Source organism: Drosophila montana, unplaced genomic scaffold (genome assembly GCF_035044405.1).
Source record: "Drosophila montana isolate Dmon_TW-CO22-7 unplaced genomic scaffold, ASM3504440v1 contig_3200_1, whole genome shotgun sequence".
Classification (NCBI taxonomy): domain Eukaryota; kingdom Metazoa; phylum Arthropoda; class Insecta; order Diptera; family Drosophilidae; genus Drosophila; species Drosophila montana.
The window spans coordinates 5361323-5386705 of NW_026998080.1; the positions used below are offsets into that span (position 1 = coordinate 5361323).

Consider the following 25383-nt stretch of genomic DNA (forward strand, 5'->3'; position numbering starts at 1 on the left):
TCGAATTTTTTGTTTTTTGAAACAGTATAACTTGCATAACTGCCTCACCTTGATATACAATTAAATAACTTTTTCTTTTTAATAAAAGTATCCCGTAACCATTTTATTGTAAATTTAATTTTTCTTAGTTTATTCCGATTTTTTAGTATTTCAATGGAATCAAACCTTTCGTTTTAGGTGTCAAAAAGTGACGTGCTAAAAATAATAACTGCAGTCAAACTGAAGAAGAAAAGTGTAAAACTGCACTTAACTTTAATTCAACAAAGTTAATGTTTTTCATTGAAACTAGAATTTGCATCCAAAAATTAACAAATTGGACGGCTATATTTAATGTGCAGTTAATTTTTAAGGCAGTTAAGCATACAATACTGTGTTTAAAAAATAACTTGTTACAAGTTGTAATTGTTATATGGATTTAATTGACACTTCGAAATGCAATTAAATCATTGAATAGATTTAATTTCTTAATTAAGAAGGATACCACAATTAATTCGACTGCAATATGTTAACATGTCAAAAAAATTCTTCTAAATTTTAAAAATTAAAATATAAATTTGTTTATGTTAACAAAATATATTGGTCCAATTTTCATGCTAAAATACATGTATCGCATTTGGCTGGCGGACTTTCAACTGTTTCCGTGGTGTAGCGGTTATCACATCTGCCTAACACGCAGAAGGCCCCCGGTTCGATCCCGGGCGGAAACATGTCAAATTTTTTATTTTTTCAATAAAATTAATGCAACTTACTTTTTGCTACTTTTTACTACTCAAAGCTGTTTATGCGGAAGTCTATCGAGTGTAAAATACAAGACGAACTTTATGACTTCAGTTGTGGCCGTGCTAGGAATTATTAATGGCAAGTTTTTAGCGGATTTGTTATTTTACAGTATTTTACTGTCTGCTCTATATTCACAGCACAACTTGTTAATTTTGTTTGTTTTGCTAAATAGCTGTCTCTTTCATTGTCCTCCGCTCTTGGAAGAGTCGCGTGCAAGTCGCGTGGCTTGAATTACAATATAAAAATCCCACAGAAGTCTGTCCTGAAGAAGTTGGCGCCGTTGCATGACGCCAAAGATTACCCGAGCTCTGACAAATGGAATGATTTAAGTGAAATATGTATATATAAGACAGGCATGAGAGCCAGACAAGTGGACAGACAACAACACAATTGGCGTGAGTCTGACTACAAACAATTCACTTCACTGTTCACTGTTTACATGGATGCTCGTTTGCTTGCTTTATAATTGTTTATTTTTTATACTCGTCCGCAAAGTGAAGAGTATATTGATATTGTAAAATGTCCGCATTTCTTTCTATCTTTCAAAGTTTTCGAAAAGGAGGATATGTATTTAACAGTCAGAAGCACATAAAGTATATATATTCTTGATCAGGACGACGAGCTGAGTCAGTTTGTCGGACTGTGTGAACGCTATATATTCTCTCTTCCCATTTCTCTCAAAACAAAGAAACATCGAAGATCGGACTATAAACACCGAAACCATTCAAAACTGCATTACATAGTTTGGGGCAAACAAAATAGGAAGCAAGGCAAGTGAAGATGTAGATATAGCTGGAAGCAAGAATGGTTGCATCGGCAACTTGGCGACGCGTTCAGGGTATCTCGTAATCGAGCATCCCCGACTAGAAGACTCGTGTTGCCCATTGTTGCCCCTCGCCGGCCAAGACCCACATGATTTCTCAATGGACACATGCAACGGCTGTTGAATGTTGTATGTTGTCACCACCCCGACTACGAATCTTGACTCACTTGGAAAACAGCCAATAAATAAATATACAAATGTATCTATACATGAGTATACATAATTATATATGAATATTATAAATGCACTCGTGTGCGTATTGCCCAATTGACAAATTTACAGAGTGCTTTTTCCGGGCTGCTGCTTTATATAAAAACAAACGGAAAAAATAATCAAATCAATAACTTTGTCGATTTTATTCAAAATTACTTGAGATATTGGATTTCTTGAAGTCACATTCTAATTATATACACAAGAAGACAAATATGAATCAAAGTGAGAAATCGATAATATGAATATCAAATACATTCGATTTCATAGAATGTACAAATATAGTATAATATATAGAAGTTGCAGTAAACTAGTTTTAATGGACATAAAAACGGTAAGAAAATGCCAGAAAATGTTAATTGTTTATTGATAAAACAAACAGTTCGTTTTCAATCATAGTAAAAACTATTATATCTGACTGCTGCCATAAAACAAAAGCCTGCGCACCTGCATTGAGGGTCCATTAAAGTTCCATTTAGGCCTGCAAATATTCACCTGGCCGTTGTCTAATTACCGCCGTTAAGGACATGCGCCGAGTTCCGGCTAACCTTCTTGCCCATTGATTATCTGGCTTTATAACTAGCTGAAAACACGCATTGCCATTGACACATGTGTGTCGATGTTGACGGCAATCGCGTGTTGCCTGGCACCGACGCAAGTTCAACGACACGGGCCCGGCCCGGCCCGGCCCAGGGGCAATTGAGTGGGAACGCAGCAAACAACCCCCAAGTAAACAACCCTATGACCCCCCTCCCCACCCCTCCACGTGCAGCTCCTTGTGCGAAATACCTGCCACACCCGCCCACTGTTGAAGTGTGTGTGTGTGTGTGTCCTCCTATTTGTTTTTGCCGGCATTCGTCAGAATTGTTCGCCGGCTGCCATTATGAAATTTGTTGCCGGCGCCAAACGCCAAATCATAGAAATGTGGCGCCAGTTTTTCACTGAGCGACAGAGGGAGGGGGGGAGTGCGCGGGGAAACACACGCGACTCGTAAAAATATCCTTGAGGGGTATTGGGTTGCGTTCTGACTTAATGACAGGAAGTGACGTCAGCGCTCTGGAGGGTAAAATTTTTATTTGCCGCTTTAAGTGCTAGTGTTTTATTTTGTTTTTTCTGGGGGTGTGTGTGTGTGAGCAGAGGGTGGGGTGGTTGTGGGCCATGCTGTAAAGCATGATGTCATACTTTAGAAATATGTATTAGGGGTCATTGACAGATCGCATGCTAAGCAGTACGAGAAGCCGTACAAAGTTGTACACCCAATATTATTGTTAACAAAGTTCCTTAAATTCATTTAGTATACTTCTGCTTAATAAAGAGATGTAAATAATAAATAACTCAGCTTTCTCCAGTAAACTCAACCATGCCTTTAAAATATGAAAAAAACGGTCTTGTAATAAAATGTAACAGGATTAGAGCACAACTTTTATTACTGCCAAGAGGAAAAACCATAATGGCAATGTATGATAATAATATCAAACAGAACCAGCAAAGTTTGTCTGGTTCAATGACCCATTTATTCAGCTGCTTGGCCTGGATGGACTTGGGCCAAATGCGCACAAGCGAGTCAACTTTCAAGTTGAACGAGAACGAGAAGAAAAAAAAAACAAATACTTCATCAGCGTCTTTGTAGTTTCTCCATCTCTGTTTCATCTTTGCCCAGTCGTGGCATATAGCAATTCACATGGTAATTGAATAAATTGGATTTTATTTCTGATTAAAAACAATGATGGTTTAATACAATATCAAGCAGAAATAAAGAGTATAATTCAAGAAAAACCCGGTTTGAAAATAACATAGTTCTTTGAACAAGGGTGAAAAGTATTTTTGAACCAAATTGAATGAAAATTCCATCAATCATATTTTTGTTTAAAAACGCAATTATCTTCCTTGGTAGTTTCCAATTTTACTTGGTTCCAACTGTGAGTCGAACCACCGACATTTAACTTGGGTTTGTTGCACTTTCTTCACTCATTCTGTGATAGAACAAGTTTAAGCTTTGCCAAAATTTAGGCTAGTATTATCCTATTTGTTTTACCTTGCTGTTTATAAGACTGAGAGAGTCTGAAAGGTCAAGCCTAATTGAATTAAATACTTTGCAACCAATGAAAGTGAAATGAATTCCGAAAAACAAATACTACACGACTACTACTACTACTTGAATAAATTATAAATGTTTGTAAATAGATATTTGCAAAGAACAACAATAGTGAAAATGAAAAAAAAAAAACTTGTTTTGACTGAGTGACATCATTTGCTGTCTACCGCAACTGATTATGATTTAAAAGTAGAAGATGGAGAGTAAAAACTTGGAGTCATTTCCACTCAAGCAAGAAATAAACCTCGGATGACACATATCACTTAATTCTGGCAAACACGACTTAATTATAGCAATTATGGCGTAAGTTCGAAGCTCAAAAAAGCTTCAAAATTGAGAGCGCAGCTTAAGGTGTGGTAATAAATGATCTGCTCTCTCTCTCTCTCTCTCTCTTTTCTCACACTTCTCCCTTTCCCAGTTTTCGTATTTATCATGTGATGCAAGACAAATGTCAACAAAAACGTAAGTAAGACAGAATGTAATCAAGCAAATGAGAGTGAGAGAGCGAGTGGAGAGTGATGGCACATCATTCACAATAATCATAGCATATTTTGAAATGTAAACGTTGCCCGCAGATAAACATGAAGTCAAGTTGTCGTTGCTTCTTCTTCTTCTTGGAACGTTTGTTTACTTTCCACTTGACTTACAGTTATCGATTGGAAGGGCGTCTACGACTATGGCAAAAAAAAAACTCACCTTAAAACCGAAATTGTTGCGCGTTTAATACTTTTCAGTGTGTTTTGTGATTTCTTTTCGCCTGCAAATGTATAGAGAAAACACAAAATAAATAAGAGAGCACAGGCAAAAAAAAAAAAAAAAACGATTTCAGCATGTAATTTACAAAAGTTCAATGGGCCGACAAATATTCCAACATTTTTATGGCCCTTGTCCCAACAGACTCTGACCACAAAATGCATTTTCGTATTTCTATATTCATTTTCCATCCAGCGCATTTTCAAACATAAAAAATGTCTAGGCAAAAAGTAAAATAGAAAATTATTGATGCCGGCCGCGCTGCGCTGTTGCGCCGCTGTCGTCCGCAACGACGTCGAATGATGTCATGCGAATATTTTTAGCTAGCGCGCGTTCAAATATATTTGTATTACTGCCCGTTTTATGTGTGTGTACACACTTGCGCTCGGTGAGGGGGCGTGTGCGAGCGCCAGAGCACGATTACGGCAAACAAACTAATTGAAACACTCGACGCTGTCAGGCTGGCAGGCGGCGTATACAGCAATTCGGCCGTTTTTACAGGTGCCTTTATTGCATTATATCCGGCATATAACAAAAAAATCAGTATAATTTCATAGTACACTTTCTACGTATTTGCATATTGATTACAAACATAATGAGCCGATTATTTGTAGGATAGTTTATAGAAATGTTTGGGTTAACTATGCAATGCAATTTGAATACACTTTTTTTATAATAATCTTTATCATGATAACGCTTTGAAAGCTCCGATAATTTCATCATTTTAGATTAAGGAAATAACTATAATTTTGATCAATTTTAAGCTTATCACATCTTATCACGATCCCAACCATTAGTCATATCACACGTTTTTTTTCTGAGTAGATTATGGCACACTACGACTTGAGGACTGAATTAGGTGCAGAAATTAAAAAAGCTCTAAATAATCATTTCTATTAGATTTAATTCAAATTTGCTTCAAATTTTATATTTAATTATTTTTTTTGAGTGTAGCAGATCAAACGAAATTTTTGGCAGTGTTCGTTTCCGATTAGCAACGCATTCGATGTGGACACACTTCTCGCCATTTGCGCAAATAAAATCGCGCAACGCCACATAAACGGGCGGAGGAACAGAAATTTTATGTATAATTTATATAATAATAATAATAATGCGTGTGTTGCATGCAACGCAGCTGCTACTGGTGTTAATTTACAATTTAATTTCGAGTCTCGCAGCTAAATAATGCCTGCGGTCGGAACATGCAAACTATTATTCACAGTAGCCGCCCGACGCCGACGCCGACGTCGAAGTCGACGCCGACGTCAAAATGTCTGCCTCGAGAAGACTGAAGACTCGTTGGTTTGGTTTTGGTTTTGGTTTCGGTTATGGTCTTTGCGAGGAAGATATTAAAGTTATTATGTAAGCCCCATCGGAGTCGCGTTTTAGCTTTCGTGTGCCTCACTTTTTGCTGAATACATTAATCTATGCTGCAATATGTTTTTGGCTAAGACTTGCGGCCGGCCACTGTCTATTGTTATTTGTTTTTTGTGTTTGGATTGACTTTTATTAAGCCGTCGCTAGCAGCTCTTTTGTTGAATTGCTTTTGGCCCAAAGCTGAATTGTATAAAAATGATATTTTTTGTCAGTTTCTGCTTTAATAAAAATATGCATAACTGACCTTTGTACAACAACTAAGCCCCAAACCAGTCGACGAACCGGTTCAAATCGGGTTTTTTTTTCTATGACCCGAACAAAACCCGTGCCGAAAACAACTTTGTTTATGAAAAATAAAGTTGGATTTAATAGAAAGAAGAAAAAAAAACATTTGGAACAGTTACAAATGTGATTAATTCAATTAAATTATTGAATAACATTTAATTTTAATGACGTCGAGTTTTTATTTTTTGATAGTTTTTGAGTACCTTGAGCAAAGGGAGCTTTGTCGAGTTAAGGCTTCCAAAATAATGGAAAGTTGAACTGGCTTGCGACAGCATTAAGAAAAATGCCAAAATCTGCAACTATTTTAAAGCGATTATTTTTAGAAAAATAAGAATAATGTAGCTTTATATTAAAATAATGCCAAAACGGGAAGTCGTTTTGCTCATCGTGGTAAAACGATTTAAAAGAGAATATGTCAAACCGCGAGTTAGTTGTTCATATATTTGTGCATTTTACAACACTAACGATTGTTAAAGCAGAGCCACACAATGTGTGATGATCACATAATATTGTGTTTACTTTCAAATTACATTAATCGCAAGCAAATTGCTACAATTACCGACATTTTCCCACGCCCACACAGAACTAATGAAACGAAATTAACCCAAATAACCCAATAGAAATTTGGTTCATTCAGAGAAGACAAAAGAAGATAATAACATTCTTATACCTTGAATTCAAGACAGTTTCAATTGCTGAGGCCCCGGCAGAAGCCGAGATGCAACAACACAACAAGCACGGCAACAACAACAACACACTTGCATCTTTGTTTTTTTTTAAGCTTTTTTGTGGCAATTGTGTACGTTTTTGTTCTTGCCACTCTGCCTACTCTCTTCTCTCTCCCCCTATCTCTCTCTCTCTCGCTCCACACACCACTTGGGTATGTATAATTAACAGCATTGTTGTCGTGCCTGAGCTTCTGCAGGCGTTGCTGCTGCGTCCGTCTGTCTGTCTCTTTGTCAGTTTGTCTGCCCGTCTGTTTGTTTGTTTGTCTGTCTGTCTGTCTGTCTGTGTTGTCGTCTGTCCCCTCATATTGGGCTTTGCTTCGCTTGAGCCTTCTTGATTTTTCTTACAAGATTTATGGTAAAGCTGCAGCAGAGTTTGTTGTTGTTGTTTTTGTTTTTGTGCAACTGCAACTGTACATTTGTCCGTTGTCTCTGTGTTGTTACTGTAGCTGCTATTATTGATGAGCTGCAGTTGTTTAGCCAGCAGCAGCATCTCTTTTTAATCTTACTTATGTAGGTTTAGTTGTCTGTGTCTGTTCGTTAGTGTGTGTGTGTGTGTGTGTGTGTGTTTGTATATGTTTGTTTGAAGCTTGGCACGTACGCTGCTTTATTTATGCATTTCTCTCCCTCTCTTTCCATCTCTTTCTTTTGCAATGTGTCTGAATGACGCGGCTTGTCAATTGCCTAAGGCAAAGACGAGTTTGCTTCTCTTTTATGCTTTCTTCTTTGCTTTGCTTTTTAGATAGATTGCCTGGTGTTAGGGAGGGCGGCAACGGCGTTGCCAGACCGTGATTGTAGCGAACGAAGGTTCAATTAATCAAAACGAACGTCACAATTATGCACTTAATCTCCAAATATTTTATATCAATTAATCACTGCCTGAAACTGACGTCAGTCAATGGGAAATTAGATAAGCAGCACGCCTGAGTAAACAATTTCCAGTTGCATCAGAGTGCAGCTAATGCATTTGTGCATTGTTAAAGACAAAAGACAAAGATCAGTTTTATATATTTTGATTGCATCGTATTTCTTATCAAGTGAGTCATGCTCAATTACATATTGTTGTTTATATATATATAAATATATATACATCCAGAGTCTATTCTACTTCCGTCACATGCAAAGACGACAACAAAAAATCAAAACTAATGTATGTATCTCATTCAAACATTTGTTGTCGCTAGGTTTTCTAGGTTGCCTAACAATTGTTTACAGTTTTAACTATGCACTTCCTCCCACAAACATACACACACACATAGACGTATCTCTTTCTCTTTCCTTCATTCATTCAACACATTGATTTGTCAACTTGAACTAACTGTAGTAGCGAAATATGACAATGTATTTTTTTTTGTCGTTTGCTTTCGAGTGCTATTCTCTCACCCACCCAAAAGCGTCACGAGTGGCTTTTGTTTCCACCTGTTGACGAAAATTGTTGCAGTACATTTCATAGTCTCTTTATAAACCAGCTATTCAACAACTGATTCACTTTTTGCGACTGCAGTTCACTTTAAAAGAGGGGAGCAACAAATTTATAAACATAAATATACACAATATTCGAGGCAGAGAATTGAAATAAATTATAAAGCTCATCAAGTGAGCTTGTGTGCGTGTGTGTGTGTGCGCGTTTGTGTGTGTATTTATGTATGAATAGGAAGCGCAAATTCGAATTAGCAACAAAAGGCAGCAAATTTCATTAGAGAATGCGCACTATGACGTCATAGCAAACTTTAATACCTGACTTTTATCATGCGATTGAGCGCTACACAAAAAAATCGTTTGATTAAATTTATTATATCACTTTGATAGGGCCGGTAACAAGGCAAAAGAATCCAACCTCTCTTTCTCTCTCTCTCTCTTTCTCCCTCACTTTCTATCCCTCCGATTACTTGCTAAATGAAGGCAGTAATAATATGGCATGGTCGCCATAAGACTAGAAATTAGGTCAACTTACCGTCGAAAGAGCAAAAAACTTGTAAATTCAATTATAAATGTTTTCGACTCGCATCTAACTAGATAACTTAACGAAACGCAAGTTCCGATTAGATTGTGGAAACAGTGTAGAAAAGAGTATAAGACTAGAACGGGTGTAAATTATTTGGCTACACTGGTTAAACACAGCTGTTTTATCGGTTAACCGATAACCGATTGAGTCGATTATGGTAGCCAAAGCATAACGGGCTTCTAAACTTAACTAGCACACGACACGCCGCGTCTCTCGCCTGGTATTAACCTCTGTTGCAACACGGTTCTAGTCTGTCATTCTTCAATAAACAAGTTTTCGATATTAACAAATCTGTTTATCACTTGTTTTGCACAAAAAAAAAATCTCAAATAACTAGGTTTTTCGCCAAATCGAATTCAAAAGGCAAAGCAGCAAAACAAAAACCTGCAAAGAAACTGAAAAAGTAGGTCATAGTCGAGACTGCGAAACTTGTAAACAGATGCGCTGCGCCTCAGCAGCGGCAATTTATCAGTAAAATGCATTAGACACGCGTAAGCGTAAATATTGCCAGTAGTTGTGTACGTGTGTGTGTGTGTGTCTGAGTGTACACTGATAAAGACGGCAGTTTAAAGCAGAAAGCAGAAACCTGTATGCTGACATGTGTCAGACATGAATAGAAAGCTAAACGCACACACAAAGATCTCACCCAAGCTCCCACCCACCCAATGCAAAAGAGAGCGCGAGCGAGAGAGAAGTCAAAAGTTCTTAATATGACTAGTAAAAGAAAATACAAAAAAAAAAATCTGTTGCCCTGCGCTAAGAGCGAATATTGATCGCAAAGCATAACACAAAAAATACACTCTCCTCCGGAATGTGCTTGACCAATCCCCAAAATATATATATATATATATATATATACATATATGAAAATTGTTGGTGCGAGTTAAAAGATGGCGTCACCGGTCAAACGGCAACCACGCATAACAGTAAACAGCGCGCACTGTCTACACATTTTCCCTTAAACAAAAATCAACCGAAGAGTACATAATACAATTATTATCACACAAACATGCATACAAATCTAATAAATTATATGAAGGTAGACGGGCTCGCACTCACAGTGTATGTTTCTGCTTCTTCCAACTTTGACGTAGTCCTCGTTGTCTCTTTTTGCTTTTTCGTTCTTATTGCGTGCTGCTGGGACGTCGTTTACACAAACACAGACACAAGTTCGTCGAAACAGACAAGCACACGCGTTCGGTTTTCGGCTGCTTTATGTACATGTATGGTAAATAAACGGGAGGGAAAAATAAATTTATGAAATAAATTTTTTTTTTTTTTTTTTTTTATTTTGCAATGATCGTGAATTGCACTGGAACAATTTGTAGCATTTAATATCGCAAGCACTTTGGGCTATTGGTGACAAGGGCACAACTCGCTTTATAACGGCGTTTCTAGAGATGGCGGGTCTAACTAACGGCACTTGCACAACACAACACGTTTACCCTTTATTTTCGCAAATCGCTTTAACCGCACAATCACCGTGTAACCAACTTTAATTAGCTAAAGCTGTCTATATATAATTTTAAACAAACACCGCCATTTAATATTTAATTTTATTATATTCTTATTTCTGTAACGCACACGTCTGTCGTTCACGAGCACACGTTAACAACAAAACGAAGAGCGAGAGAGCGCTCTGACTGGAAGCGGTCACCAAGCGCAGTGTTGGGAAACGACAAGTGGGCGTAGCGATTAATAAATGTCAAAAATGATGCATACGTGAACAGGCAATTTATTTATTTTGGGCATACAAAATAAACCAAAAATAATAATATGCATTCATGTTTATGTGGTTCAATAAAGCATCAATACAATTCGATTTTTTTTTTGCCATAATCAACAGCAAATACAATTTTCGTTTTGTGCAAGAGCGCGCGAGCGAGACAACTATAGAGTCTCTCGTGCTCTCTGGAAAATGACCGCAAAGCGGTCTGGAAATCGTATCATCCTGCAACGCCCAAATCAAAAGGGAATATTTGTGTGTATGTGTGTGTATGTTGGTAAGAACGAATTTGGTGATCAAAGCATGCGGGAAAAAACAGCGCCGTTCACGTACATGAAGTGTAAAAGGAATTGTCAAGTCCTGACGCGCTGACCACAAAAAATGCGACACTTTTAAGTATTCGGCTGAGCGCAGAAAAAACTATGTCAATTAAGTCAACCGCATATGCATATGTGCGTCGATTATGTCATATTATTTATTCGAATACACAGCCACACACGCGCACACAAACGGTATTAACACTTTGGCGGCGTCTTCGTCACCGGCATGCCGTGAAAAAATCGATTAGTGCGTTTCGGCTGCGCTGCCTTACTAAAACACAGCTTGGGCCCGTATAGCTGACGCTCGAATTGTTATGGCTCATTTGGCGATTAAATAAAAATTGTATTAAATTATGAACACTATCTTACTTTTTAAATGCAAAAATTACAGTGAAAATCACAGCGCGACGTGCGTGCGTTTCGCTTCGGCTTCGTTTCTGAATGACAATGTGACCAGATGTATTTACACCAAAATGCATTAAAAATGCTGGCAGCCAATCGATAAACAAGAATTTTGTAGTGCCAGTGATTTTGAAGATTTTATATTTTGCTAATATTCGGTTTTAGAAAAAATTTAACGAAAATGCAATTATAAAAAACACAATTATTTTGTTTACTGCACATAACCCGTCTGATCTAAAACCGAAATTTAAATATAAATTATAGATCACGTGGCGCCATCTATTAAGCTTTGGCGGCACTTGAAGCAACATATTTCCTTTTCGAACGCACCCAACTTCACGCGAATAAGGTAACCAGCTGACAAATTACGCGCGTTTTACTGGCATGAAATTGTGTGTTAATCTGGCTCGGGTATATTGCTAATCGGGTTTAATGGATGATATTCTGAATAAATATTAGCTTTAAAACATAATCTCAAGCTCGTTGTTTCTTCTTCTTTAACTATGAGGAGGCAGTGAAATAAAGCATAAATAAAATATTTGGGTTTTATTTCTTTATTACTGGATTATTGACGCAAACCCAGGGACAATACTAATTTGTTGTGTATAAATATAATTATAATAGATATTTAAGCAAATCAGCATGTGCTCAGCTGTTATAGGACGTTTACAACATTACATCTAGAAAACGCAATTAATTCGATAATGGAATTGAAGTTCAATAGAAATAAGCTTTTAGAGCACCGAACTGGAAACGGACTCGATGATCTCGAAGGCGGTCGAGATGTCCGCATCGGCCAGCAGTCGATTGACGGCAATGCGGAGACTGGGGCGAATCGGCCGATGCTCTCTGCTCTGCAAGTAGGCGGCTGGCACGACGGCCACGCCTCGTTCAATACACTGGAAACAAAAACAAGGAATGAGACGTTGCACTGGTGAAAGATTACGAATGCAATCGGTACCTGGTCCGCCACCTGGGTGAGCAGCTTGCTCTCCGCCTCGAAGCTGTCGCGCTCCTCGGTCAAGTACAAGTGCTTGACGGGAGACAACGCGTCGCCGCCCAGCTTTAATTTGGAGAACTGCTCGAACTGGTTGTGCACCTGGCGCGATTTCTGCTGCAGCTGCTCAAAGATGTGCGGCTCGCGTTCAAAGCGATCCAGTGAGGAAATCGCCGCCTGCGTCAGCATAGGCGGCAGCGAGGCGGAGAATATGTAGCCCAGCCCGGACAGACGCTGGTGCTCGGCTATAAAATGCGAGCCCACGCAAAAGCCCCCAATGGTAGCCATGGCGCCCTCCATGCACGCCGATATCAAATCGATCTCGTCGCGCTACAAGAATCAACTGTAAATAGTGTATAACCGAATAGGCGGACACACTTACGCAGACATCAAAGTGCTCGGTGAGGCCGCGACCAGTTCGGCCCAGGGTGCCGAAGGAGACGCTCTCGTCCAAAAAGAGGCGCAGCTTGTACTTTTTGCGCAGCTCGACCAGTTCCGGCAACGGGCACAGCTCGCCCGTATTCATGTAGATGCCCTCAACAACGAGAAAGCGACGCGTCTTTTGTGCCTTCTTTGGATTCTTCAGATCCCGCTTCTCCTGCTCCAACAGCAGGCGCTCCAGATCCTTGGCATCATTGTGCTTAAAGTAGACAATGCTGCTGCGCGACGCATCCATGCCCTTTTGTATGGCAAAGTTGACGGCCTCATCGCTGCAAAAGTGATTACATATTAATTCCATTTCCATTTCCAGTTGTTGATCTTTGGTTCTTACACGAAGATGATGTCGCCACGCTTGGCGTAGGCGGGTATCGCACTGGCCACTGTCGAGAAGCCGTAAGAGTACACAATTGCCTCCTCCAGGTTCATGAACTTTGCCAAACGATCCTCCAGGTCCAAATGCACATCCATGGTGCCATAAAAGCCGCGCGGACCGCACGAACCGACACCATACTTGCGCAGACATTTGCACGCCTCCTCCAAGATGTCGTTATCCTCGAGAAATCCCAAATAGTTGTGCGAGCCCAGGTTCAGGCAATCGTGTCCATCGACCACAATACGCTTGCCCACCCTCGACTGGACCAGACGTGTGCGCAGCAACGGATGATCTGGATCCGTCTCGGCCACCAACGGTTCCGGTTCATATTGTTCAACCAAATAGTCCTGCTGTTCCTTCGAAAGCCGGCGACCGCCTCGCCTGTGCAGCAGCAGCCATATAACTGTGATCAGCAGCAAGGTTTCCAGCACCAGAGCAAAGGTCGGCGTCTGTAGTAAATGCCCGCATGAAATATATGTATGTATTATATATGTACATATATATATTATAGATATATATATATATATATATGAATATATAGATTCATATCAATTTCACACTCACATTACGGAAGATGCTGCCGATTTCGTTGAATAGTTGTATGCCCAACATTTTTATTTGTCTTTTGCCGCTGCTAGTGGGAAAAATCAATTAAATAAAAAGTCACGCCGTTTGTGTGGTTGTTGCATGCGTCATTCGAAGTGTTCTTATCAGATTTGCATGAGTTTCACATACCTCACAGGTGAATAGATACGCGTATTTATCGGCTCTGCTGGCCTGCAGATAAAGACCGACACACTTTAATGGGCGTGTGGTTCTTTTTTATGTTTATGAAATATGTAATAGATTGCGGGTGGGTCGCCTATCGATTCTTATCGGTAAGGCTTTGGTCGATCTTCGATAAGTATCGCACTCAACAAACACGATCACTCTGATCGAGCGTAAGCAGTTATCGAAATAACGCATTGGGGGTATGACCTTTTTAAAGACTGCCAAAACAAATAATTTTTAAATTAAAATTAAAAAAATAAATAAATAAAAAATGTGGACACTTGGGAAATTCAGTTCTGTTTTATACATTTGGTGTTTATTTGTTATCAGCAGCAGGTGCATTAGAGTTCGAAGCGTAACAAATATGTTCAGCATGACGCCCACGTCGTGACACGACTTTCGCGATGAATTAGGAATTGTTAACATATTTTCATGATGATTTTTATATCTTTAGCTGTGAAAAATTGTCTCTTAATTCAGATTGTGCTTTGGCCACAAAAGAAAAGAATGCCCGGCGCGCTTTATAATGGCATTTACCTGATTCACAATATTTTAAATCACATTAATAAGGGCTTATCCAATTTCTTTAAATAAAAACACATTCAAGCTTTATTTTGTTTTGTATGTTTGTATATAGATTTATTTGTTAAATTTATTTTCTTTTTAGTTTGTCTTCCAGCATTTCGTTATTGTATAAAAAAATAAAACAATGATAATTAAACGTTAAACAAATTGTACTGTCCTAGATACGTAATGAGCCAAAAAGAAGGTGTACTAACGTTCCTTTATTGCTTTCTTTGAAACAGAACAAAAGAATGCTAATTGGCAAACACCAAATTGTATATATTTATAAACCATTTCATAATGCACAATAATTGTATGTTTGGTTTAGAAATGTCGCAGACAAATTTGTTTGTAGCAAGTAAATACATAAATTGTTAAAATCAACAGTTCCCTCCTCATGATGCACAAATATGTATGTACTTTGTTTTGTTGTTGTTGTTGTTGTTGTTTTGATCATTTGTGTTGTTTTTAGCGAGAAGCTGTTGTTAAGGTTACTTTTGTTTGGACTTTCCAGACGCTTAAAAACTGGCTACACTAAATTTATGCTCGCATTTGTTTGCCTTGTTTTATATTTAAAAACTATAAGTTGGGTTCCATCTTCTTGTGGGTGTATATGTGTGTGTATGTGTGTGTTTTATGTGTATGTGTGTGTGCTTGTTGTTCAAAATGAAAGTTGGCCTTGCGACGGCGAAAATGTGCATCATGTTGCTGCTGCTGTTGCTGCTGCTGCTGCTGCTCCTATTTCTTGTCGACGCCCGCATTGGACTGTGTAGAGTATGAATATTGAGACCAATAATGATTGGTGGCACCGCCATCATTATTGCCAGTGGCGCCCGTAGTGCCCACCGCACTACCACCGGCATTATTGGCCGCTGCTCCGCCGGCACCCTGCTGTTGTTGCTGCTGTCGGGATTAGACGACACTTAAGTATTGTTGGTTGTGCCGGATTGGGCGTGCCTTGGCTTACCTGCCACCAGGACATCCATTGCTGTTGTTGTTGCTGATGCTGTGGATCAGCGCCCTGCCAGGCTGGTTGTTGCTGCTGGTTGCCATAACCTGCTTAAGGATGGATACACACGCCAAACCAATCAGTCAATCAATCAATCAAACAGTCAATCGACATCAGCCCCAAACTCAACTCATATTGGAACTCGCTCCATGAACCACCAGCATCAAAAAGAATTCGCACTCAATGTTAAGGAAGAATTTTATTAGCGGCGCGACAACAGAGCGAGTTTTGTTTATAAGTAAGCAGTTGCCGGGTGTCGTTGCTGTCGTTGCAGTCGTTGCTGCTACCTACCCTGCATCTGGTTATAGTTCCAGTATTGTTGTTGTTGTTGGCCCGCGGTCTGCTGTGACTGCTGTTGCGGCTGGTATTGTTGTTGTGGTTGTTGTTGTGGCTGCTGCTGGTGCTGATGCTGCTGCTGCCAGACGCCGGGCTGTTGATGCTGCTGCTGTTGCGTCTGTTGTTGTTGTTGCTGATGCTGCGCATAGGTGCTCCACTTGCCGCTTAATGCGGACTGCAAAAGATCGGAATTCCACATGAGTTAACAAGCGATGGACTTGTAACGGTGCTGCTTACCTTAGAGCCGGACTGCTGACCTCCGCTCGACTGCTGCTTGTACTGATCGTAGCCGGCTTGGGCCGAGTTATTGCCGTATTTGGGCAGCGCTTGTGCAGCTGACCGCTCATAGCCACCGCGACTATCTTCTTTGGTGTCGCGGTGGCCATGCCGAAAATCCCGTTGTTGATGATTGCCGCCGCCCGAGCGATAGCTGCTTTGGCTGCTGCCTCGATTGCGATCGTTGCTCCCTAAGCGATTGCGATCATTTCCGCCGCGGTCTCGATCGCGATAATCTCTAGAGCTGCCGCCGCCTCCATAGCCGCGATCATCGTAGCCACTTCTGCGATTGTTTTGCATCCAGTTTTGCTGGCCACCGCCACCGCCACCGCCGCCGCCGCCGCCGGCACCGCTGCCATAGCCGCGATTGCGATTATCATAGGCACGACTGCCTCCGGCGCCGCCGCCTCCACCGCCATAGCCGCGGTCATCGTAGCCGCTTCGGCGGTTATTTTGCATCCAGTTTTGTTGGCCGCCGCCGCCGCCGCCACCACCTCCACCTCCGCCGCCGCCGCTGCCATAACTACGATTGCGATTGTCATATCCACGGCTTCCTCCGCCGCCGCCGCCGCCACCGCTTGAGTAGCTGCCACCGCCGCCGCCTCCGCCACCGCCGCGTCTCGAGTCGCTCCAGCGACTGTCGTGGCGCTGGCCGCCGTGATCACGACGCCTCTCGTCAAAGTAGCGATTGCGATTGCGATCATCACGGCGATAGTTATCGCGAGCGCCGCGCGATCTCTTGTCGCGGGACCTGTCCGCATCGATAGCCTTCTTGCCCTTCTCATTGTACTTCTTCACCTCTGCCTTGGCCTCGTCGCCGGTCAGCTCCGTGTAGATGATGTCGTCAAACCAGCCAAACTCCAGTGATGGTAGCGTGAAATTGGCTGCAAAAAGATTATGCAAACGTATATTATCATAATGACTGCATTGTGCAACACTGGCAAAAAATGTATCAATTTTACACATTACACTTTAAAAGAGAGTAAGGAGGGAGAGGGAGTGGTGAGTTTCTCAGCTGGTAACGTGTCGAAAGGGTAGATAGAAAAAGAGAGAGAGAGAGAGAGAAAGGGAGCTGAAACTTTGAGAGTAGATGTAATGACCTTTTATCGGAGACTAAAATTATATCTTAGGAAAAATAAAAGTACAATTCATGTAGTTATATATATGCACATAGTATCAGACGGATATCAATATTAAACATCGGACATTTACGTAAATATATTGCACTGAAATTATCCCCAGTTGAGAGATATATAATCGGACTGAACGAAATGGTATCAAATAAATGACCATAAAAGGTTTGCCAAATTGTATTTAGGTGTTAAATCGGACCGAATGGGGACACGTTTCCCAGCTGGGTTGTTTGTGGATGTTTCGTGGTAAATTATCAATAATGAAGTATAATAAAAATGTATCAAAGAAATGCTTAGAATTATAGTAAACAGTTACAAATACATAAGAGAATGCAGCTGCTTACAAGCTAAATATAAACGTTACATAATAAGCATTAAACATAATTATATTCTTTTATCAATATATATACAATATATATATTTCTTTATGCACTAATAATTGCCGCTTTCGATACATGGATTTTTTTTTTGGTTTTTTTTTTTTTTTGGTTATATTTTCGTTGCTTGGTTGTGGTAGACAATATTTACCTCGTAAGTTATTTATTGTTGATTCTTTAACTGTAAAAGCATTTCCCTTTTCCTCTTTTTCGGCGATGCGACGTTTCAATTCATCTTCGCCGGGTATGCAAACAACCGCAATACGCTTGAAGTCGCTAAAACCTTTCATTTTACGTCGCTGGGCCGAGGCATACGCATTCGTCTACAAGAATATTACAGTTGTTGTTGTTGTTGGTTGTTTGATTGATTGGTTGGTTGGTTGTTTGATTGATTGGTTGTTGTTTATTGGTTGCGTGGTGGGCGGTAGTTTGTTGGATGTTGCGTTGGTTGTACATTTAGTCGGTTGGCAAGCCAGTTGAGAAACACGTTGATGATTGCAGTTAATTGCCGCCGGGTCGAGCCGGGCCCCCCAACGATGTTGTGCCCTCGCTTATAAACTAACACATACCTGATTCATATATACACACAAATACACACGCAAATCGCGCGCGTGTGAGTGTGTGTGTGTGTCTGCGTCTTAGTCACCTGCAACTCCGCCAGGGAGTTACGCATTGATAGATGTACTACACATCTACACATATTTTGTGGTTGTCTGCTTCGGAATGGCAGAACGAAACAACAGTTGACTTAATAATTTTTGTATAGCAAGATTTAACATATTTTATAGATATATATATATACACATATATAGCATATATGCTGCCGGCCTCTGTTATGGTAGTCGACATTTAGAGAGATACGAGAGTAGGTATAGTAAGTGCTAATACGTTATACGATTCGGTTAATATGATAAGATTGATATTGACCATAACGATTTTCGCTGTCTGGATATTGGAATTGTGTGTGTTGCTTGTTTTTGTTTTACTTACAGTGGCTTCCATGCCGCACGCTCCACTTCCTCTTCCTCTTCCTTCATCCTGTCATTAATATATACATACATTTAATTTTCTCCATCTCCATATCCAACTTCTCGCCTCCATCCCTTACACACTCCTCTACAGTCAACTGTTGCACCTAAAACTTATGCTTAGGCAATACAATTGCAAATACAAATACAAATACTTACACTCACACACTTATACAAAATAGTTATCAGATCAACTTAGGACCTAACACATACCTGACACCTTTGCGGGTGGTTGGCGCCCTGCGGCGCTTGGGCTTTCTTTCACATTCTCATTTTTTTATATGAGCAATAAAATGCATATTCAAAGTTTACAAAACAAAAACATAAAAAAAAATAAACAAATATTGCAACAGATCCTTTCAGGGACCTGGGCGTGACATACATATTGTACATTGTATGTCATCATCAACGCATAATTCTCGCTTGTTTCGTGGTTTGGTTTTCGTTCGGTTCTTTGTGTATGTTTGTGTGTGTGTGTATGTATATTGGTGTTGGTGTGTGTGTGTGTAGACTGTGGTGTTTCAGTGTAAAGGTCATTTGTTTGATGTTTTACCTGATCGAGTATAAAATTGCGACGCCGCTTCATAGCAATATCTTCCAAACCACCTAGGCTGTTCAGACAGATCTCGTATACCTTATCCCAGCGCCCCTTGTGCACAGTTTTGCGCGATTCGCCATCAATCTGCAAATCAACAAATTAATAATAACACATACGTTAATCAAGGTGTTAAGTAAAGCATGTAAGAGTGCTCTAGTCGAGGGAGTCCGACTAGAAAATACCTTGATTCCATAATATTATAGCTTTTCTATATGCATATACTATATTCCACTCTGTGATTGGGAAATAGATGCTTTATGAACTTTGGTATTCCTAGCTTTTTTATTTAATACCACATACAAACATAACTGGATCTTCAAATTTAGTTAGTTTAGTTTAGTTAGTTGAGCTAAAACTATTGCGACCAATTTTTCCCATAGTGTTATGTGAAGAAGTTAAGCTTAGTTTGAAATGACGTTTAGTCCGTTCCAGCATCCGGTGGAAACAAGGCTCAAACCGCATTTGGCTTTATACACATACAAAAGAGGCCCACCCCAAATTGGGCTAGTCCTTAGAGCTAAATTAATTTGTATTCCAATGCTGATAAAATTTTGCTTATGTGTTAGGAGCACAGTGAAGCTCGTAAGTGCGAAGTTTGGTCAAGGTTTAATAAAAAACATGAAAGTTGCTCATACAAGATTTCAGATATTTGAGGTCCGATGCCGTCGATTGCGACTTAGTAACTGCTTAACTAAGCCACACTTTTACAAAGTCTTATTAAGATAGCAGACAGACGGACATGGCACTGGTCATGAATATGTTTATATACTTTACAAGGTCAGGATATCTGTTTCAAAAGCGCTACACATTTTGTGATACAACTATAATACCCCAATGCAAGAAAATATTACAACAAAACTACAACGGAAGAAAATATTACGAATATTTAATATAGTTTGTCACTTACCGTCATTTTGGCTATTATGGAATCGGGTCCAATGATCTCGTAACGCTTATCGGCGTTCTCGGCGACATGCTTTTGTGTCCAGTGCGTTTTGCCAGCACCTGGCAGGCCAACAAGAAGGATAACCTCGCATTCTTTGCGCGATGCAGCGCATTGAGGACCGCTAACCAGTTGCTCGGTAGGCACCAAAGCAATCAGTACATAGCCCGGTAGCAGGGCAACAGTCTCCCGGGGCACGGGCACGACATCCTCGTACTCATCTTCGGCCGGGTGTGACTTTTCAGCTGATAACTTGTCTGTCTCTGAGTCAGCTTTGACGCGTTTATTTGGCGATGGGCCATCTTCGTCGTCCTCCTCAGCGTTGGCTACCGATTCATTGTCCTTGGTAGACTCCTTAGCCGACGCTTCTGGCTCGGCAGTAGCCTCTGAATCTTCTGTGGCTTTTTCGGCTTCAGGCAGACTATCGCCGTTGGCTACAGCTGCTGGCTCGGTGGTCTCAACAGCTGGAGCTTCTGCTGCTTCTTCGACTGCAAATAAACTAAGGTCAAAATTTGAAATTACTTGAAAAATGTTTGTTAAACCCACCAGGTTCCATAGCCTGATCCTCTGCTGCCTCAGCGGATTCAGCCTGCTCCGACTGGGTCTCGCCCTCGACACCAGCCTCTTTAGCCTGCTCCTCTTCAGCGGCTTCACTGGTAGCATCGGCATTGGGCTCAGGTTTATCACCACCCTCCTCGGATTGCTCGGTGGCGGCTGGCTTGGCGTCATCGTCCTTCTTTTCGGGCTCATCATCATCGGCGGTTGCCTCGTCGAGCACCTTCCATTTCTCGCCATCGTTGTCATCATCTTTGTGCGACTCGGCGCGTTGCTTGCGACGCTTTCGTGTCGGTCGGTCGGCATTAACGAGCAGCTCTTCATTGTTAGCGAAGTTCACTGTATACTCGTAGCCCTTGGTGAGAATGTGCGGAAAGAGGGCGCCTTCCTCACCCAAAATACTCTTGTCAAACTCATGGGCAATACCAAGATCCTCGCCATTCAATGTGTATTTGATGTTGCACGGCGTGCTGTCCAGATCCAAGTAGCAGCCAATCACATCGTCCAGTTGATATGGCTTGCCGTACTCTTTGAACTCGCCATTGTTGGCCTTGCGGCCGCTCTCGCAATAGCCATAGGAATGTTCAGCTTCGCCCAGTAGCATCGGTGTCTGAGGCGTTGAGAAACCCACACGAAAGCCGCGCACATGCGGTTCATCGCGAAAATGATGCGAGTTCTCCGGCACTGACTCCTCCGATAGCTGCACCTCAAAGCACACCTTGCCCTCGCGCACACCATAGTTGGCACGAGCACCTGACCAGAGAAGCGAGTAGATCTCCGAGTTCAGAGGCTTCGCAGATGTAAAAGTGGTAGCATCGATGCGCAGATGTAGATCCGAATCAACTGATAAAAGAAAATGAAATCAAATTAGAGCGAATATAGAATGCGTACGCAAAACAATATATGTATGATTAATTGCTTTAAAAACTAACCCAATATTTATGTACAGAACAATTAACTAGCTTTTATAGGGGCTTAAAATTGTTATAAATACTTGTATTAACGTTAAATTTTTATACTTTGGAAATTTACAGATTAGGAAGGTTCCACATGTGATTCCTATCTGCGAAAACTCATATTTTTTATACAAACAACAAAATTTAGTCCAACTTAGTTAAGCAAGTTGAAATAGAAATGTTCTCAAAAATTGAAGATAAAATTTTAAGTTAATGTATCTATCGGTTATAATTTAAGACTCGTTAATTTGGAAATTCTCATTTAATTGCGCTCAGAACCGAAACCCAAAATATTTTATCAAGCAAGATATTTAGTTTTTGAAGTAGTTCAGAAGTTAAAGAGGACACTACTTACACCAGCTGAGGCCCACTTGATTTTCCTCCATAGTGGGCTCATCCTCGGCCACGGTGCGCTCTTCAGCAGCCGCACCAGACTTGGAATCGCGCTTGTCGCCGCTGCGACGCTTGGGTGAGCGCGAGCTGCTGCGGGAACGCGTGTGGCTGTGGGAGCGTTTACGGCGCTCGTTAGATTTTTCTTGGTCTTGTTCCTTGTCCTCCTCCTTGTCTGTCTTGGCGACGGCAGCCTCGTCGTCAACTTCCATTTTCTCACCATTATCGCCGTTGGATTGGTGAGCGACTTTATCGGTATCAGCATCGGCTGATGCATCATCATTCTCTTGTGGATCTTCATCTTTCTCCACTTGTTTGTTGGTGTCGTTTGAGTCTTCCTGATCTGCTGTCTCCATGGCGGGGGCTTCATCTTCCATAGCCACATCTTCATCTTGCTCTGCTTGCGGAGCAGAAGCGTCAGTCTCCTCTGACACTTCTTCCTGATCCACCTTATTGTCCTCCTCTTCTTGTTCTTGTTCTTGTTCCTGTTCTTCGTCTTCGACTTCTTCTACTTCTGGTCCAGAGCCGGACTCTGCTTCCACTTCGGGTTCGGCTGCGGCCTGATCCTCCTCCTGCAGAGTCTCCAAGTCAGGCTCTGTGGCAACTGGAGCCGCCGCAACCGGCGACGGTGAGCGCGACATAGACCGCGTTCGACGCTGACGGCGGCTTGGTGTAACAGGGGCGCCATCTGTCGGACGTGAAACAAAATTTTTAATTCATTGAAAATTCGTAAATTTGTTATATAAGGCGCGTTTACAACATAAAGAGAACACGCTGAGCCGAGTTACACGCACACACACATTTAAAACCGTTCAAAATTGTGTAGTACACGCAACACACACACACAAACATGCACTAAGAAGCGCAATGATGCATACATACACACGCACCCGCACACATACTAACTTACCTCCATCGCCGCCGCCGGCAGAACCTTCCACATGTGCCCGTAAGCGCTCGATGAGCACAGCTTTTACACCTTTGGTATCGAGACCACGCGTCTGTAATTCGTTACGCAGGTCCACCACCTTCATCTTATCCAGCTTCGCCAAATCCATCTTTTCGCTTCAATCTTGAATGGCGGCAGCAGCGCGTCACGCACAAAAATATACACACACACGCGCACAACGACTGAGGCGGAAAGAAAACGTAGAATAGAGGAAGTAAAAAATATGCCAAATGGTCGCCTTTAGTTATTGAACAAATTACTTTACTGCTATTTCGCAAATATAGCGAGTCGAATCACTTTTCGCAATTGCATTCGCATTTATTGCGAATAAATAATGGCTAAAACCTATACCGAGAACGCGTTGATGTGAAGTTGGCTGCGATTAAGAATGCAGGGAATGCCAAGTGTTATCGATTAGTTGGTATGTGCTCATAACTGATAGACTTTACAGAAGTATACATGCAAAGTTATCGATTGATTTCATTATTTACAATAGTAAAATGTGCTGTTTGAATTTGCAGAAATTAATATGATTCAATGGGAAGACAATTCATACTTTTCATCTCCAAAGATGAGTTGAATATAAATAAAAATATTTTATCTGTTTTTACATTTTGCCCAATGAATTTATATATAAGAGCACTGGACAATTTTAATTGGACGGCAAACAAGATTCTTTGCCATATATACATATATATTATTGTAACTGTTTGCATTAAATCCATATGTTGAAATATGTTTTAAGAATAATTTAAAATTGTTGTATGGCAACAATTTTACATTGAAAAGTGGCATCTCGAGATTTTATCTATGTGGCAACGCTTTAAAATACAGTCAGTGGTGAAAACATGAGATGCCTTAAAACAAGTTGAAATAATCAATTTGCAACCGTATATTTGAGGACTCCGTGGCGCAACGGTAGCGCGTCTGACTCCAGATCAGAAGGTTGCGTGTTCGATTCACGTCGGGGTCAATCAAGGTTTCTTTTTTTTTTTGCTTTATTTACCAAATGTTTTATAACATTACTATCTTATATTTTACAAATTAGCCAATCGCATGGTAATTGATATACTAAGTAGGAAAATGAATAACAACTTTTTAAGTGATTAATAACTAAACTTACTTTCATAAATGTAACCTCGTTACAATTTACTTTACCACTAAAACGTTTTTGGTGTTTGACTCAGAAATAAATTGATATAAGTTGAAATATTTGAATAAAATACAAAAAATTATTTAAGAAAACAATACACCAATTTAACATTTGTAAGTTTATTTTTAAATTTAGGGCATCAAACCATATCAGAAAATTATACATTTTGTAATTTAACATGATTATGTTATCCAAAACCCATTGGTATAAGTGTGTACATAATGGTTTATGTGTTAACATGTCTCAGAGGCTAAAGACTTGAAATTTAGAGCTCCTGCTCATCCTATATAATAGTATATTATTTGACTGAACATACTTTAATTATAAGAAATTCCCACATTTAAAATTTTTTATAAATTGCTTCTATTTCACGCGTAGATCAATTTACTTTTGAATGATCGATAAAAATCGATAATAAAATCTTGTTTTTATAGCATATCTATATATTTAGACTGGTATCTTGACTCTTGAAGGCCGTTTGGAAGGCCAAGCCTTGGGCTTTAGTATATTCACACATTTGGATAATACATATTTATGTTATGAACATTTATTAAAAATCGTTTAACAACAGCAGTTCGGCGCTGGGCTAAGGGTATACACTAGTCGGGCACTGCCTGGCGCTTCTAATCTAGTGTAAACCGTATGCTGTAATGATAAGAGCCACTCAAAGATATTACAGAGTCCAGTGTGTATTTAGTACACTCAAAAAAAAACCTTAGAGTAGAGTACTTGAAGTATTTTTCAGGATATTTTCTGTTGACCACAAATAGGGTGCATGTCCGCGATCAAGGAAAGTGTCTCCCGTATCAAAAACATGCCAATATCAATGGCAATATAGGAATCTGTTAAATCTGTTCCGAATATTTAGAATGTCTCTCGTCTAGCTCGTGTTAACTTCTAGAAGGTTCTCACATGAGTGCAAACCTTCTGCCTGTTGCTCACAAATACTCAATGTTCGCGTTTGTTGATCGGGCAATGCATTCAAAGCTGGGCGTAATTTTTTCCAATTAGTAAATTCCAATTGAGTTTGACA

At 40.4% G+C, this 25383-nt stretch overlaps 3 protein-coding genes and 2 non-coding genes across 19 annotated transcripts in view; 2 read left to right on the forward strand and 3 right to left on the reverse strand.

Annotated features, from left to right (window-relative positions):
- The window catches only part of hts (adducin 1-like protein hts), a 32607-nt gene extending 21041 nt beyond the window's left edge, over positions 1-11566 (reverse strand). For 6 of the 9 annotated variants that reach the window (XM_064688107.1, XM_064688106.1, XM_064688105.1 and 3 more), the window contains exons 1-3: positions 11469-11566; positions 10113-10264; positions 4605-4665 (exon numbers count right to left, since the gene is read on the reverse strand). The gene's annotated coding sequence lies outside the window, so the exon portion shown is untranslated. Of the gene's footprint in view, positions 1-4604; positions 4666-10112; positions 10265-10498; positions 10630-11468 lie in introns of those variants that run through there. The other 3 variants (XM_064688102.1, XM_064688103.1, XM_064688101.1) reach the window with 3 other exon arrangements.
- TRNAV-AAC (transfer RNA valine (anticodon AAC)) lies at positions 635-707 on the forward strand. Its single transcript has one exon. It is a non-coding gene; the product is annotated as a tRNA-Val (tRNA).
- Positions 11567-12039: 473 nt separating the features above from the next.
- On the reverse strand, positions 12040-14197 carry Spt-I (serine palmitoyltransferase subunit I). Of its 2 annotated transcripts, none has more exons than XM_064687447.1 (6): positions 14048-14197; positions 13877-13943; positions 13271-13761; positions 12881-13208; positions 12463-12828; positions 12040-12400 (listed from the first exon to the last, which is right to left on the reverse strand). In XM_064687447.1, exons 2-6 carry the CDS (start codon positions 13922-13924, stop codon positions 12236-12238), a joined length of 1398 nt encoding a protein of 465 aa, XP_064543517.1. In that variant the 5' UTR covers positions 13925-13943; positions 14048-14197; the 3' UTR covers positions 12040-12235. The 2 variants fall into 2 exon arrangements, with proteins under 2 accessions (XP_064543517.1, XP_064543516.1); XM_064687446.1 differs by having other exon boundaries at positions 13877-13946; positions 14048-14196.
- Positions 14198-15094: 897 nt separating this feature from the next.
- On the reverse strand, positions 15095-23589 carry LOC135431332 (heterogeneous nuclear ribonucleoprotein U-like protein 1). Of its 6 annotated transcripts, XM_064686412.1 has the most exons (11): positions 23458-23583; positions 23159-23379; positions 22214-22936; positions 20894-21745; positions 20312-20835; positions 19360-19488; positions 17930-18101; positions 16230-17152; positions 15948-16167; positions 15615-15706; positions 15095-15550 (listed from the first exon to the last, which is right to left on the reverse strand). In XM_064686412.1, the coding sequence occupies exons 2-11, from the start codon at positions 23304-23306 to the stop codon at positions 15386-15388; spliced, it is 3948 nt and encodes a 1315-aa protein (XP_064542482.1). In that variant the 5' UTR covers positions 23307-23379; positions 23458-23583; the 3' UTR covers positions 15095-15385. The 6 variants fall into 6 exon arrangements, with proteins under 6 accessions (XP_064542482.1, XP_064542485.1, XP_064542483.1 ...); XM_064686415.1 differs by having other exon boundaries at positions 15095-15547; positions 15615-15703; positions 23159-23589; XM_064686413.1 differs by having other exon boundaries at positions 15615-15703; positions 23159-23589.
- A 509-nt stretch (positions 23590-24098) lies between these two features.
- On the forward strand, positions 24099-24170 carry TRNAW-CCA (transfer RNA tryptophan (anticodon CCA)). Its single transcript has one exon. It is a non-coding gene; the product is annotated as a tRNA-Trp (tRNA).
- The last annotated feature ends 1213 nt before the right edge of the window (positions 24171-25383 follow it).